Source organism: Manis pentadactyla, chromosome 3 (genome assembly GCF_030020395.1).
Source record: "Manis pentadactyla isolate mManPen7 chromosome 3, mManPen7.hap1, whole genome shotgun sequence".
NCBI classification, from domain to species: Eukaryota; Metazoa; Chordata; class Mammalia; order Pholidota; family Manidae; genus Manis; species Manis pentadactyla.
The window spans coordinates 29,381,511-29,399,003 of record NC_080021.1 but is presented as its reverse complement, the minus strand read 5'-3'; the positions used below and the strand labels follow the sequence as shown (position 1 = coordinate 29,399,003).

Below are 17,493 nucleotides of genomic sequence, written 5' to 3'. Positions count from 1 at the left end.
GAAGTTTCATTGACTGAATAAGAAAGTTAAATGGGGTTAATTTTTACTAATGTGTTCGTCCGCATTTGGATAATATACTTCACCTTGACAAGCAGGAACCGGTGCATCCCACACATGATACCCATAGGAAGACTTTCTGCACACCGCACTGCTTTTTCCAACAAGTCGGAATCCTCGATCACATGCCCAGCGGACCACACTATTAAGTTGTCCACCTGTCTGACTGATAATGTATCCATGAGGTGGGGATTCTGGTGTACTACAGTAGAAAGCTTTACAAAAGAAAAAAGAAACACTATATAATTAATGAATCAGAAGGTCTTTATGATCCAGAGTTACAAAATCCTATAAGAGAATACAAATACTTAAAAATAGGTCAGTTGTCCTCTCTGCGAATTCATATGAACATCATATAATTTTCTATCCTCTTAAAAATCTATTGGCATTACTTTTTAACTATCTCTAGGCTTTCATCTTCCAACACTTATATCACCAAAGATGTTCTGAATTGAAATATATCATATTTTCTTAACACCCGGAGGTTCAAAAGCCCTACAAGTATTTCAGTGAATTTTGAAAGATGTATTTCTTGTCAGAAGGGCCTCAATGTCACTCCTTAGTAGTAATATTTTAGACCATGTTCTTTACATGTAACTTTGAAGTTCTCTCCAGACACCTCTATCACATTAGGTCATGCATTTCATTTTGGTTGATGTCTAAAATAAGACCCACATCCCCTATTCCATAATCCTCCCTCCAAGTTTATTAAAGTTTCCATGTTTTCAAGAGTGCTTACATATACTGATAAAAAAATAAAACCTTTTCATCTCCTGAAGTCTGAAATGTCAAAAGATAATGTCAAATGGCTTTTTTATATGTATGTGCTTTGAGACTATTCAGCTTGGCAGGATCCATTTACCCTTTGAAATTTCAATGTATTCATTTGAGAAAAATGAAATTTTAGGTGTAAGTAGTAAGAAATAGATTGGACTATATGTCACAGCCTGTCATTTCTAAAGGAAAAATACTTAATATTCCAAGATCTTCTTGGGGCTAAAAATAGTATTTTCACTATATTTATATCAAATTTTATCATAAAAATCAATGAAAGTAAGGATTTAGTCTATAATATAGTCAATCTAATGCTTAGAATTGCTTGATTTGAATGGTTCTCCTTTAAGTTATTATCAGCAAAAGTATGATTTAATGTGATAACTTTTAAATGCCATCTTTGGGCACAACTGTAATAAAAAGACATTCACATTGTTTATATGGTAGAAACATACATTAAAATATGAAAAATCTAAAGGATGACTGGAACATATATTTCAATTTTTTAAAACTTTTTTCTTTTGTATGATTAAAATATTTTTTAATTTAATAGAAATCTATTATAGGATAAAACTTGTGTATATCTGGTAATAGATCAGTGACAATTTACTTCTATGTAAAAAGAGAAACTGTTAATAAATTACAATTAAACTATCATCATATAGTCCGAAAGTCAAAGTGAAAAGAGAAAAATTATTCTATTATTTGTGTATTATATATATGCAAATTTTTATAAATAAGTGAATTTCAAGAGTATATTTTTAGAACTGAAATTCAAAATTTATTTAAGTCTATACTAGAATTGTTGTGTCAGAATTGTTTATAAAGTATTTATGAAAGTAATTTTCAGTTGAACTGATTAGCAATGTCTCATTTCTTGGGGAGACATGGTCTGAACACCATACAGAAAGAGATGGCTGACAGGTTCTGGAGTAGTCTGTTATTGAGCACATACCCATGGCCTCTGACATGATTTAGGATGGCAATGAAGAAAAAGAATATAATCCTCATATAATGAGGAACTATTTATATATACATACTCAACAAGAAAATTACAGGCTCAGTATCATTAGACCTTATAAACAGGAAGGCATACAGAAAAAACTATTTCATCTTGATAATTAACAAGGAGTTTTCAGCCCACATCTTCCTAAATACTTCTCAATGAAAAGCAATTATAACAAAATAATTATTTTTCAAAACAAAGGTTTTTAAATGATGGGTTTATCAATTTCTCTTTCAATACTTAATATATTTAGCAAGTATCATAAATAGAAAAAAAACAAACTTTTATCATTGTATGTTTATGTTTTGTTTCAACTTGTCATTTAAGAGTTAATAAACAGATCAAATATACACAATTAAGCAATGATCTTAGTATTTTGTGAGAGTTCAAGGAAAACAAATCTATTGAAAAAAATCTTTAAAATATCATTGTTTAATTTACAATTAACTTATACAAGTCATAAAAATCTTTCAGAAAACACATAAAAGATGTAGAATTATTATTATAATGAGGAAATTGAAACACAGAGAGGTTCCATATATTGCTCAAGAAACATCAGTGGAAGAACTGCTTTTCAAACATATCTAAATGAAGAGTCTGTCTGTGCTCTTTAATCACAACCATACTGAGGATGCTGCTGAGATCTGTACTGAGGTTACAAGTATCACATACCTATATATCTTATCCGGAAGCCTTTTTTGTTATTGCCATGATCTGCTGACCATTGAAGAAATACCTCATGACCATTGCTTGTTATATTAAAAGCAGATGAATAATCCCCACTGAGGGAAATAAGCACTGGACTTTGAATATTTGGTCCTTCAAAAAGAAAACAACACAATTTAGATATAACTAAATAATTATGTTCCAATTTACCTTTAGTATTTTATATAGTACTAAATATGGTGAAATTGCTCAACAATTAATCTACTTAATAATAACCTAACAATATAAAATGTTTTAAGCACTTTAATTTCATAGGTAAATAATCTACAATTTAAAAACAACAATCACACTAACTACAATTTTCTTCTGGTATATAGGTAATTTGATGATGCTCTGATAATATTAGATAATATAAAATCATATACGCAGTCATTTATGCAGAAGGTCTGTATGTATATGGACAGCATTTGGACTGAGTTTATGGATCGCTAGTAAATATAACCCATGGTTACCATCATACACCTGAAGAACATCAAATTCCTTTTCTGTCTGGAAGAATTCAATAAACATGCTGATATTATATCCCTTTTCTACTGAAATGCTCCAGGCACACATTTGTAGATTTGGGTAACTGTCAGGATATCCAGGGCTCAATATGACTCCTGTCGAATCTAGCCGTAATTCATTGGCAGGACAGAGCACTGTCAAAGAAAGATATCATTAAATAATGCTAGTGTAAAGCATTACAAAAGACAAGTAAAAACTGCATTTTAAATACTGGGTACTCTGCTTTCATGTTCAGTAACTATGAAAGAGACAGTGTCTTGAATTATGTGTCAGAAGAGACAACTTGTATTAAGCTCATAGTTCAAACAACTGACCCCAAAAGTTATGGACTTGATTACCTTTCTTTTATTACAAGGGAGATGAAACTTTTATGGATAATCAACAAAGAGAAAATTAAAAGGTGAGATATTTATTTCATTCCATTTATTTATATTATTTCCTTACCTTTACTCATCTTATGTTCTCTCTCCTCTGCATTTCTTGCTTATGTCTTTTACTATCCTTTTGCTCACTGATTTTTTTACTCATTCTCTTCTTTCCTCAAACCTTAACTCACTCAGGTATGTGAGGTCAGAAAAGAAATTGCCCTCCCTCAAATATTTATTTCAGGGAAAGTCACTTCTCATCTCAGGAGTGTGCTTAAGCCATGAGGATTTAACACAATGTTGGGTCCCAGTTATCTCTCAGTTCTTTGTGCTATCCAAAACATAAATGTAAGACAAGCACAAGCTCTTCTTATGTCATAAGAATACCTCTGCTATACATCCTAAGAATATGAATGTATATGTGTATGCATTTGTGTGAATATATAATGTGTGTATATACATATATGTGTGTCTATACATTTGAATATACACAGAAATATAGAAGATTTGTTACACATTCACAAAAAACATTAATTATGAAATAACAGTTTCCAAAGGATAGTAAGCTTTAATTATTGGCATCAATAGCATTATGCATTGGGCCATATAAAACAACAGTCTACTTAATTTTGCATTTGGAATGAGCATATGACCAAAATGATCAAATCCTTATCATTCAAGTGATCTCATTTTAGCCTTTTTTTTTTTTTCCTGAAGAATTTGAAGGTCTACAGTGTGGGAACAGGACTGGAATTGCTCACCATAGCTCACATTGTGCAGAATTAAACTAATATATGACAAACCATATTTAGTTCAATGTAATAAAGGATTTTCTACTTGTCAGAACAGTGGAAGTGGCTACAGCAAAATATCCTATGTACATCATTGCTAAAGAGATTTTATACTTAGGATGGACGAGTTTTTTGTTACGACATGGGGCATTCAAGCAACTGCAGTGATGGGTGGTAAACTGAGGGTTTGGTGAATTGGAAGTATACCTATGTCATTTCCTAATCCAGTTACCATACATCAACTTCCATGTTAGAGTTAGTGTTGTATCTCAAGATAATTACAGTAGAGAACCACCTTAAGTAGAATTGTTTTTCAATGTTCAGATGAGATAGGCTTGGGAAAAATCAAATACAGTTGCTGCAATATAGATGAATAGATGAAGGTTTGTCAATTCCTGGGTACAAGGACAATGAAATATTTTGAGTAGTAAGGTCTCCCGCATAGTGTAGTGATGAAAAAGAATAAGTAAAATGGTGAATTAATGTCACCATTTGATTGTTCTTTAATCAATTTAATTATTTGGAAAGAAACAACTTGAATATGAAATTTTCCAGAACAAATAATCAGATATTTTTAACTTTACATTAATTTAGTGTAGCCAAATTAAAGAATTATCTTATTTTTTGGCTTTTACTTCTGTTTCTCTTAATTCAATATGAAATATTTGCTTCTTGGATTATGTTTTTAAGATTTTAAAAAAATAACTGGGGATGAGAGATGGCAGAGTAGGAAAGAAAGGTGGAAACTTCCTCAAACAAACACATAAAGGGAGAAACTACAGCAAATATAACTAAACCTGAAAATAACCTGAAGGCTGAAGAAGACTGCAGAACTGACCACCTACAACTAGGGAAGAGAAAATCACACAGAAAATGGTAAACTGGCAGAACCATGAGTGAGTGGGGGCCAAGCCCTGCCCCCATCCCAGCCCATAGGTGGGAGGCAGAGGAACAGAGCAGGGAGGAGATAGGCACTTAGGAACTCTGCACGCCTGGCCCTGAAGTGCTGCCCTGGGCACAAGAGTTCATATTACACTGGGTTCTGGCAGTCAGTGGGGCTGGACACCAGGAACAGTTGGAACTGTCTTGGAGGGTGAGACCCCAGCTCCTTGTGGAGCCAGGCACTCTCTACCATTCCTGCCAGACCCAAGGCAGAGGCAGCAGTTTGAAAGACTTGCCAGCAGTGGGAGGAGTACCAGAGGGGTGGGGATTGGATGGAGCTCTCTCCTCAGGAGACAATGCCTCCCCAGCCTGCCTTGGCCCAAGGGTTGGGGACTCTTGAGAGCCCCAAATGTTCCATCACCATCACTGGCATCTCAGCTCTGAGGCATCTCCCTGCATGAACTGCCAGTGAGCCAACCCACTCAGACCAGCAGCAGCAGCAGACTTTGCTGCCAGGCAAGCAGAGGAAGACTCTCCTAACTTTTTCAGCTTTGTTTCGGCCCAACTTGAGAGGTGCCTGCAGCTCCTTCCTCCCCGCTGATGTCCAAGCCTGGTAGCACACATCCCACCCTGCCCCAGAACCGCACAACGGCCCCACAACCCCATTAACCCTGAAGCTCTGCCATGACTGCAGGGTAGGCAGAGGGTGGCCTGGTCCACAATGATCCCAGTAGAGCCTCTGCTCTGATCATAAAGGTGGTCAGCAAATTGCCAGCACTACAGACTCCGACCACTAACAGTAGACAGACTGAAAGGAAGCCCCACCCACTGAACACTAGCACAGCTGGGGCCCCCACAAAGTAGAATCAGGAACTGCAAAGTAAAGAGTCTTGAGCTTCTGGGCACCACAGGACACCTCTTTCATAAATCTATTGCTCTCTAGGCCAGGAAGCATGCCAGATCTTTCTAATACAAAGGAAGAAACCCAGAAACCCAGACAAAATGAGAGGCAGAGGAATATGTCCCAGACAAACCTACAGGACAAGAACCCCAAAAGAGGGCTAAATGAAACAGAGATCACCAATTTTGAAAAGATTTCAAAATAACAGTCATAAATATGCTCACTGATTTGCAGAAATGTATTGGAGATCTCAGGGAGGACTTCAACAAAGAGATGGAAGAGCTAATAAAGAGCCACTCAGAGCTGAAGAATACAGTAACCGAAAAGAAACATACAATAAAGGGAACAAATAATAAATTGCAGCAAGTATAGAAGACAGTCAATGAGATGGAAATTAGAGAACAGGACCATATAAAGCTGAGGAACAGAGAGAAAAAGTATCACTAGGAATGAAAGAATAAGAGAGCTGTGACAAATCCAAACAAAGCAATATTCACATAATAGGGGTACCAGAAGGAGAAGAGAGAGACAAAGGGATAGGAAGTCTCTTAAAGGAAATAATTGTTGGAAACCTCCCCCATCTTGGGAAGGAAATAGACACACAGGTCATGAAAGCAAAGAGAGCCCCTAAAAGGAACCCCAGGAAGATAACACCAAAACATATAATAATTAAAATGGAAAAGATAAAGGATAAGGGAGACTGTTGAAAGTAGCCAGAGAGAGAGAAAAAAATTACATATAAAGGAAACCCCATCAGGCTGTCAGCAGACTTCTCACTAGAAACTTCATAGGCCAGAAGGGGCTGGCATGAAATATTTAATGTACTGAAACAGAAGGACCTTAAACCAAGAATTCTATACCCAGCAATACTGTCATTTAAATTTGAAGCAGGGATTAAATGATTTCCAAATAAACAAAGGCTCAAAGAATTTTTAACAACTAAATCAGTATTATAGGACATGTTAAAGATATTGTAGATGGAAATGTTCCTAAGGCTAAATAGCTTTCACCAGTGAAAAAAAACTCACAGGCAACAATACACAGAATCAGTCAAAGGATACACAAAAAGTACAGATCTATGATATCTAATACATAAAGTGTGGAGGAGGAGGAAGAAATAAAGTACTTTTAGATTGTATTTGAATCAGAGCAATCAGCAACTTAATATAGACTGTTATGTAGTAAGGAAGCTATCCTTGAACCTTTGTTAACTACAAAATTAAAGCCTATACTAGATAAACAAAAAAATTAAGAAAGAGAAATCTGAAATGACACTAAAGAAAACCATCAAATAATAAGAGAAAAGTATAAGACAGGAAGAAAGGAACAGAGAGAAGCCATAAAAATAACCAGAAAACAATAAAATGGCAGTAAGCACATACCTATTAATAATTAATGTATTATAATTAATATTTCTATTAAATGTAAATAGACTGCACAAATCAAAAGACATAGAATGGCAGAATGCATAAAGAAACAAGACCCATCTATATGCTGCCTACAAGAGACTCATTTCAGAACCAAAGACATACACAGACTGAAAGTGAAGGGGTGGAAAAAGATATTGCATACAAATGATAGAAAGAAAAAAGCAGGAGTAGTGGTACTTAATATCTGACAGAATAGATTTCAAAACAAAGAAAGTAACAAGAGTCAAAGAAGGACATTACATAAGGATAAAGGGGTCAGTCCAACAAGAGGAAATAGACATTATAAATATCTACACAGCCAACATAGGTGCACCTACATATGTAAAACAAATACTAACAGAACTACAGAGGAATATAGATTGTAACACATACATTTTAGGAGACATTAACACATCACTCACATCATTAGACAGATCAACCAGATGAAAAATAAACAGAGACACTTAACAATACATTAGATCAAATGGATTAGATCAAGTAAGATTCCAAAGAAATAACTGTTTTAGCAAGCTTGTGAATTAACTCATTATGAAAAATGTAAAGTCAGCATTTTAGCTTAAGTGTCTGGTCAATTAATTAATAAAGTAACTGCACAGAGTCATTTTGAAGGATAATTTATTAATTTTTAGCTAGTATCTGAAGTGTTACTATGAGATGAAAATACATTACCCTTTTTTGTATCCTGCACAGCAGATATACTAAATGCAATTATTAATCTATAGGAAATGCTGATTTTAGAAATTACATATAGAGAGTCTGAGAGATGAGGGCTTGTTATCTAACCAGGTTAGCTGGATTGTTTTATATATTTTAATTACTAAAAATTTATTGAACCTAAGTTCAGATATTTAGAAAGATGCATTGTCATCCAAGAGCTCACAATATAGTTTATATATTGTGGTCAAGGAAGAAATCCTGATAGGTAATTGCTCCTTCACATTTTCCTGTATCTTTCCAAGTTATTTTCCCACATATCATCTCCCAAAAGACTAATACTATTGTTCATTCACATGTCCAACTATCTGAGTACAAATCCTAAATAATCCTAAGTGGCAAAACAGTGGTCTCATGTAAAGGAAGAAGTTGAATGAATGACATTCAAATATCAGGAATATATGTGACAGACTTCAGAATATCTAGTCAAGTACAAGGTGTTCTAAAATCACTAAGAGGCAGGAAATTCACACATTGGCACTGTTTTATGCCTCCAAACATCTTTCTTTTTGTTATTGTCAATGTTCTTTGTGAACATCCTTCTATCTTCATGTAAGGACTCCATTGAAATACAAAATCAAATGTTAATTCTCATTTATAGCATGTTCGGAATGATAAACAGAATTTTTTGTTTTAGTGTCATTTTAACAGTTAAGTAACTGCACAATAAACTTATTTTCAATCCTTAGGAATAAACCTCAATGAAGGAATAATCTAAGAAAATTTGGGGAGCGATAATTAAGTTCAATTCGATTTTATTCTAATTAATCAACATTTATAATTAAGTTACTATGTGTTAAGCACTCTTCTGGGCCCTAAGAGCTACAAATGAACATTACATGATACTTGAATACCAAAACTCAAGCCCCTCATTCAAGATACATCATGATCTTGTCCTTGTAATGTAGTGAGCTCCTTGGAGTCTGCACCCATGTCTTTGACTTCTACACCTTTGCAGATACTTCTATCCCCTGGACCACCCTTTCCCTATCTCTATTCTACTTGTCATTTGGAACCCATGACTCACAGAGCAATGTCTCCACCAGGCCTTGCCTGCTTCATAAACAGCTAAAAATTATATGACTGTATAGCCGTCTGTCCTGTTTCCTGAACACTATCTTGTGTGGCTATCATATCCCTTAGGCTATGCTGTCTTCACAGCAGGGACCATTATAACTTGTTTAGTGTTTGTTCATTTATTCCTCAGATCCTCATAGTTAACAGGTGCTCAGTAAAGTTTAATGAATCTAGTGATTAAAACAGAAAGCATTTCCAAACAAAGGCAATGAACATTGGAGCCTTTATTTAAAGTGATTTCTCTTATTTTCCATCTCTATTTCCATGACTCACAGCAGAAATAACTGAAGTAAGTTGAAGTGACTTTGGAATAAAATAGAAACGTTAAACTTTGGAAGAATAAAAAATATTCAAAGTTAAATTCGATAAATAATGCAATGAGAAATACCACACATGAGTGGTATAACTATTAACATTATTGCCAATTAAATATTTAATATTTATGTGAAATAGGTTTTTATCAATTTTGCCAGCACTGAATAAAATATAAAACAGGTATTTAGAAATTAATAATCATAAGAATTGGTACCTTGACAAACTGGAGGTGCTCCATCCATCTGGAGTCGTTCTCCTAATCTGCAAGTCAGAATTGCATTACCAACCAAAGTAAATCCTGGAAGACACTGATACCTAATAATATCACCTATTAAAAAAAAAAGGGGTGCTTCAGATAAGCAGGAAGATGATGGTAAAAATGAACAGATGTTTCAACTGTAAAAGCAGAGTTTTTTTTCTCTCAGACATTTTCAATCAGTATAAAAATTCTAGCAGTTATAAGCAGGGATGATATTCAAAATATTGAACTTAGAGTACTTCATAGGTACTGACAAATCAGAGATGAAGCCAAAAACGAAATTACCAGTAAGTCTGTACTCTTGCATGCTGGTTGGATATAAGCAATAGTAGTAAAGAAATTATCTGGTTGGTTCTGGTAAGATATTTACTAAAACTACATCAAGCAGTTGCAATGACTCCTAGTTACTGCTTTTATATTAAGATTAGATTTTCATTGGTTATTGATATTTTCTTACATTTCTCAACCAAAATCAACATGATAATGATGACAAAAGTTTATTATGGTAACATTAAGATGTCTTCTTACATCACTTTTCAAACTGTGAGACATTACTGAAACGCAATTTCCAACCCAGTTTTAAAAGGACTTTATTTGCCATAAAATTGAGAATAATGCAATTATTTTCAAGAATATAGAAATAAAACAGGTCATCTAATAATTATATGTTATATATTCTTCATTCTGTGTATGAGGCTTAAGCCTGAATTCAAAGAACAGTTGTTAGATCCACAGTGTCAGGAGGGAACAAATAACACTGTGCGAGGAACCAACCAGAGCACAGTTCAAATTCCTACACTGTCGTCTAATTGTACATCCTGGAAATCCAGATTTGTCTTTTTGCCTAATACTGCCCTAATGCTGCTACCATTCTTTATTTTTGCTTCTTTTTAAGCAGATGCCTCTTAACAGTATGTTTTATTTGAAAGTAATTAAACAGAGTTTACCTATTTCAAATTCATCATCTTCTGTCAAAATTTCAGCATTGGGCACGGGTGGTGGAGGTTGGCACACCCTGAGTTGATAGGCTGTGAAAACAGACAGTGTGTTTAGTCCTTCTCTGAATAGCTATGCAAACTCACTCATGTGATAGAAGGAAAATTATGGCAAGGTTTATTCATAAGAATGAAAAAAATGGTAGAATTTACACTTGTTTACTATTTAAAATGTTACAACATGGAGGGAAAGTAAATCATTCCTTGGATACCAAAATAATTTCCTACAATAAGAATGCTTACCTTTTAACTCTTACTTTTTACTCTCCTTCTAGTCCTTCTTGTTATGTTCGACTTAAGACCTGTTATTTTCCTTCATTGCATGATCACAATTTAGAATTACATATTCATGGTTTTTTTTATGTGCTCAATGCCTATCTTCCCCAGGGCTCATCACAGAATACCCTGTACCCAGCAAAGTGCCTAGCATACGATCATAATTACAAATCAGTACTACATGTTCACTCAAGTCCAGAAAATATTATAAACACTTTACTTATATTAACTATATTAATCCTCACAAAAATTTTATTACTCAGTTTATGTAACTGCTTCTGTAATTATCACCATTTCACAAAAGATGAAGCTATTAAAGACTTAAATAATTTGTTCAAGTTACACGGCTATAAAGTAGCAGAGTTGGGATTTGAACATAGGTAGTAGCCTGGCTCCAGAGCCTTCTCTCACCATAACACATTAGTATGTTTATAAATATCTATTTGTCAAATTCACATTACTAATGATCTCTATCACTTGAACAGGCCATATCCTATTAGATCACATAGATTCCATTAGCTCACACAGGCATAATTTAAAGGCCAATGAGAAAAGGTCTTTATGAATCTAGGCACTGTGAGTACTAGACCCATAGATACATACTGCAATCATTTGCCTGAGTGAAGCCTATGTCAACTAAGCTTCTTTTAAAAATATAATATACTTTTGTTCATTCAAGAAACATATTTTACACTATTTTAACAGTTGAAGAAAAATGTGTTTTATATGCATAATTTTATTACTTCAATTTAGGAGTTAAGTTTTTTCTGTACCTCAATGCACAAATAAAGAGAATGAGGCTTTTAAGATTTAGTGACTTGTCTGAGATCACACTAGTACAGGATTTAGTCAAGATACCAGCCTACATCCTTTACTTTCAAAGCCCATGTATTCAATATTGCCCCTATGCTGAGACTATTCAGAGAGTACTGAGGAACATCAATGAGACTAGCTAGGGAAGGTGCATATAGGACGAGATGAATGAGATACATTTTAAAGAATGAGGAAGGTTTTTGGTTTTTTCAGTTCTGAAGGGTTATCATGGGCATAAGAGCATTTCAGACGGAGGAAGAAAGGTGAACAAAAATTTGACCACAGATTCATCATCATATAACAAAAAAGCCAATTATAAGAAGTTAATTGGCTTAAAACCTTCCAGGTTACTAAGGACAGATAAAAGAGGAAGATTTTTCAAAATGTAATGAAGACGGGTGAATCAAGGAAAATTTGTTTCATTTTTCTGTTGTAAATTGTTGTGTCTTTAAGCATGCTCCTTCCAGTATTTTAACCTGTTTATAAATGTGTTCACTGTGCAGGCGTGATAACTTGCAAGTGAAACACTGCTCTACACTGATTAGTTACTACCAAAGAAGAGAAGACGTGCTGGGAAAGAAGCCCAGAAGAAAAGTGTAACCTGAATTTTGAGAAAAAGTTTATTAGAGGGTAATATTAGGAATTCCGAAAATCATTTTTCTCACTGTAGATCTTAAAAGGGATACAAATGTCAAGATAAAAGGTAACTGTTAAGAAATGCCAAAGAATAAAAGGAAAAAGACAGAGGAAGGCACAGAGAATCCCACACACAGAAATCTTGGTGAGACTATGCTTCAGAGAAAATCTTACCTGATCTTAATTTCCTTATGTGTATGATTTTACTCTTGTTTGCCTGTAAAATTATTTTTAATTTTCATGCTAATCATAAATTATTTCATTATTTTAAAGAAGCAGCACATTTTTAGCAGTAAGGAATCCATGATTATTGCCATCTGTAGTACATGCTTAGAATGACCCAGATAACTCAGTTGCATAGTTTAAAAGCTGAGACATTGTAAATCATTATTACTGAGGAATATATGATGCTCAGAGATACTTATCTTCCCAAGACCACATGGGGTGCTATGAGCTAACTAATGTCTTGTTCTCTGTTCCTTACCATCTTTATAAACTGTGTCCCTAAAGCCAAGAGAGCACGTTGGTGTCATGGAGGGTCTGAAGAGGTATATTGTGCTTACCTCCTGCTTCTGTCTAAATAGGAGCAATTTTGTTTTCATCAATTTTATAGATTTGAATTCTGAATAAATGCCTTTGAACATGTTTTCTACAATCTCTACCTAAGGGATTTCACTGATTCAATTTAAGTCTGACTTTGTGTCTCAGTTCCCAGTTTTATGTCACCTGAATAAACATCTGAGCTTTTCCCTGCTAACCTCCTTCTCTACCTGTTATTTCCTAATCACAGAACTTTGTTTTGTGGCACATGGAACATGACTTGTTTCAAAATCTAAGTTGTCCATTTATTAGCTTACTTGTTCATTGTTTGTGTCTCCATCTAGACTTTACCTAACATAAGGGTGGAGATTGTTTGTTTTTTTTCTCATGACTGAGTAATTAGCTCTTATCACTATGCTTATAATTGAACAAATATTTGCTAAACAACATGCAAAACAAAGGTTTCCTCAGGAAGGAAAGAGCTTCTAAACAAGTCTTCCCTGAGATGACTCTTAACTCTAAAATTCCAAATGGGAATGAAATAGAAGCAAATGTGGGTCACAGTGCTAGATAATGGGATCTAAACAGGACCTACTTGCATTGCTTTTTGGGGCTGAACTATGTAATTTTGATTACAATGTAAAGGAGTGGGGTAAAGAAAAGGACACCTCTATATTTGATTTTCTTTTGACTTTTGAAGAAGTACTTCAAAAGGTTAAATCATTAACAACTTCCAACAATTCTGTTTTCAACTTCATCAATTTCTACCAGTTTGTTCCTTAAATTAAGTCTAAAATTTGTTCAGTGTTTTACATTTGCTAACAGCTCAATGTAGACCCTTGTCATTTTATGCCTATTTACTGGGTTGGATAGCGTCTCCCCAAATTTTTGTGTTTCCTGGAACCTCAGAATGTTATTTTGAGAGTAGAGTTATTTCAGATTTAATTAGATAAATTGAGATATTGAATTAAGGTAGCCCATTAAGCCAGTATGACTTGTCCTTACAAAAAGAGCAGAGACACAGATGGACACACAGGGAAGACTTGCGGTGACAGGAAAAAATAGAGATTGGAGTGATTTATCTATGAGCTAAGGAATGAATGCCAAAGATTTCTGGCTACCTCCAGAAGCTAGGACAAGGAAGGATACACTCTGAAGACTCACCTACAGCCTTCAGAGAGAGCATGGCCCAGTTGATACACTGATTTCATATTTCTAGCCTCCAGAACTGTGAGAGAAAAACTTCCTGTTTGCTTAAACCACCCAGTTTGTAGTACTTTGTAAAAGCAGCCCAAGGAAGCTTTTAAATTGGCTCACAGAAAGTTCCTTGGCTTCTATGTCTCTGGTGCAACCCTTCCTACCTGTAAGTGAAGTGCTGGAAGGGAATTTAAACAGTATTTACGTGTGTGCAAAGGACCTTGCAAGGCACTTTACCAGTTATTTCGTTTAATAACCAGATCACTACAACAAAATATGTATAAATATATCTATGCTGCAAAAATGGATACTAAATTTCAGAATGGTTGAATTGTTTGTCCAATTCACAGAGCCAGAATTTGAAACAAGTTCTGCTGAAAAGTAATCCACATTTTCTCCCACATTTACAGATGAAACAACCTGGATTAGAGAATTGTTTTGGTGCTGCCATTTCCCTCTTATCAATTTACAGTGGCTTTTCATAGCCTATAGATTGGAGTTGTAATCCTAGCTAAAGCAAGTTTATTACTTTAATTCTTGCCCGTCTCTTTTAGGAGATGTCTACTATATTTCACAAAAACTTTCGTGGGTCTCTGTATTTGCCAAGAATCTTGTAATTCCCTACTCTATACCACCTTTGACAATTTTGACAACCTTACCAGCCTGGAAATTGGCACCATAATACTTAGCATTTAGCATTTCATTGTCTTATTAATTAATGTCTTAGTTCTTGTTCCATGTTTAGATTGTGTGGGACCACTGTGTACGTATTTACATTTCCTATAATGTATAATAGTTCATCTTGCTTTTCATTAACTACACATTACTGAAAGCCCACTATGTGCCAGATACCATGTCATATGCTCTGGGAACAGAAGTGAACAAAGCTGACACAATCTTGTCTTTATAGGCACTAATTGTTGGTTAGAAATATATTAATCAAATAGTCTCATTAATGAGCAGAATTAACTAGCTGAAACAAGAGATGCGTGTGTGTGTGTGTGTGTGTGTGATGGGAAGAGGGATGACACAGAGAAGAATAATCCAGCCAAAGGGATCAGCAAGTGCAACACCAGGGAAGAGGAAGGCCTGGGGACTGGGCGAGAGAGCCCTCGGGGCAGTGAAAAGGGTAAGAAAGGTAAACTGGGCTAAATCCCACAAGAGTCTATGGGCTGTGCTCAGCGTCTGCTCATTTTAATCTGAAGCCAAAGGGAAGCCTGTGAAGTTTTAAGTCTGGGAGTAATGTGAAAAGAATCTCCTTTTCAAAAAGTAATTCTAGCCACATCAGGAAAAATAAATACAATTGGAAGAGGACATACATGGAGGCCCAGAGACTAGTAAGTGTCCATTTTGCAACAGGCTGTTAAATAATTGTTGACTGATTCTAAAAAACCCTCATACTTTGTCCCTAAATGACTTGACTTGACATTAAGAGTCTTGATTATGATCTCCAAGTGTCCCTAATTTTTTAATCAGCCCAATCTATTAGCCAGTTTGTATTTTTTGCTGCAAATAAACAAAGGTAGTTCCTCTCCTTTACTTAAAAAGAGTAACACTGATTTGTTTTATCACCCACTTATGATGCCATTCTCACTCATAAAAATTAAACCTCATCTCTTTACTTTCTTCATAATAAATTTTGAAAAATCAAATCTGTCTACCACTTAACCCTCACCATAGTCTCTTCTATTCCCTAGATCAACACAGCTCCCAAATAGTTGCTATTGTAACATTTGTTAACATGGCTAAAATTTTATTTTCTATATAATTTATTTTTAATCAACTTGATTTCCTGAAACCTATTTCCTTTTATAACTTTGTCCTCAGATGACTAAAATAGACTTCTTCATTGAGCATGCTGCCTACAATTAACCTCTTGCAGTTACTCTGTTTCATAACCATTTTTCCCTCCGGCAGTTATCATCATCTGTAAGAATTTGTTCATTGTTCATTTTTAAACACTGAGAGCAGGGACTTTTCATAACTGCTAACTCCTCAGGGCATAATACAGTACCTGACATGACAGTATTCAATAAATATTTGCTGAGTGACTAAATGCTAAAAAAATGGAAGAATGAATGAATGAGTGAAAATATATGTTAAACACATTCTTATGATATTGAGTATAGAGTTGGTTCAGACTCTCTGGGTATAAATCCTGTTTTTGATGCTGAAAAATTGGGAAATTTTGGGCTAGTCACTTATCCTCTGCCTCACTTTTCTTTATTTGCACAATAGTTATAATAATAATTTTACACCTCATCAAAGGATGGTTATAAATGTTTATATATGCAAAGCACTTGGAACAGTGCCTGGAACACAGTAAGCACTCTAAAAGGGAAGCTCTTATTATATAAAACTGGAATTCCATTCCTTCCAGATGTATAAGAACATATGGTAAAACATTAAAACTTTTTACTTTTCCCAAGTTTTATTTTTTATTTGTGAAAGACATTTAGATTTGCTATTTACTGAAATAATTATGAGCAAAGATTAGGCATATTATCTAGGCTAGTAGGAGCAGGGTATAGTAAGGCCATGGTTTGAGGTATGATACATCAAATATGTAGTAATTTAAGGCAATTAATGGGGAATTAAACACTGCAGCTCTGCTTCTCTTTCTGAAGATATGTCTGTCAAACCAACCAACAGCACTGGAAACATATATCCTCCAGTTTGTGTTGGTGAGTACTTTTGTATACAAAGCAGCCTGAACTACTGTTTACTCTGAAAGCTGACTGACTGGGTTCAAATCTTATTTGCTAGCTCTATGACTTTAGGTAAATTGCTAAGACTCATTGCTTTAGTTTTCTCATGTACAAAATAAACGTAAAACTAAGATTGGGTTAATACATTGTCAGATGCTTAGAACAGTGCCTGACACATACTATATTTTCAAAGACAGAGTAACACTCCCTGCTGGCAGAGGTTAACACGAACATGGCTGCCGTGATGGCAGTTGTGCCCTGAACACATATAATCTCAATCTGAACTGACCTTACTCACAGCCGTGATGTCACTCAACAGGTCAGTTGAACTGAAACTTTCAAATCGTGTCATCTAAATTTTAAACAGTATAAGCATATATTTTAGTCTATGCTTTTCATGGATTGTCATATTTAGAAACAACTTCACAGTTATGGCCATTAATGAAAAAGCTGTATAACATGGATATTTACACATTTAAAATGCACATTTGATCTAAATCTGTGTTTTCTTTAGAAGAATATTT

General features: G+C 34.7%; 1 protein-coding gene across 5 annotated transcripts in view; it reads right to left on the bottom strand.

Moving 5' to 3' along the window:
* The window catches only part of CSMD3 (CUB and Sushi multiple domains 3), a 1,218,504-nt gene that overhangs the window by 75,491 nt on the left and 1,125,520 nt on the right, over positions 1 to 17,493 (bottom strand). For all 5 annotated transcript variants that reach the window (XM_057497816.1, XM_036876426.2, XM_057497817.1 and 2 more), the window contains 5 exons: positions 10,752 to 10,832; positions 9,760 to 9,873; positions 3,016 to 3,204; positions 2,510 to 2,656; positions 84 to 272 (listed from right to left, as the gene is read on the bottom strand). In XM_057497816.1, coding sequence (XP_057353799.1) covers positions 84 to 272; positions 2,510 to 2,656; positions 3,016 to 3,204; positions 9,760 to 9,873; positions 10,752 to 10,832 — 720 coding nt within the window. The remainder of the gene's footprint in view (positions 1 to 83; positions 273 to 2,509; positions 2,657 to 3,015; positions 3,205 to 9,759; positions 9,874 to 10,751; positions 10,833 to 17,493) is intronic.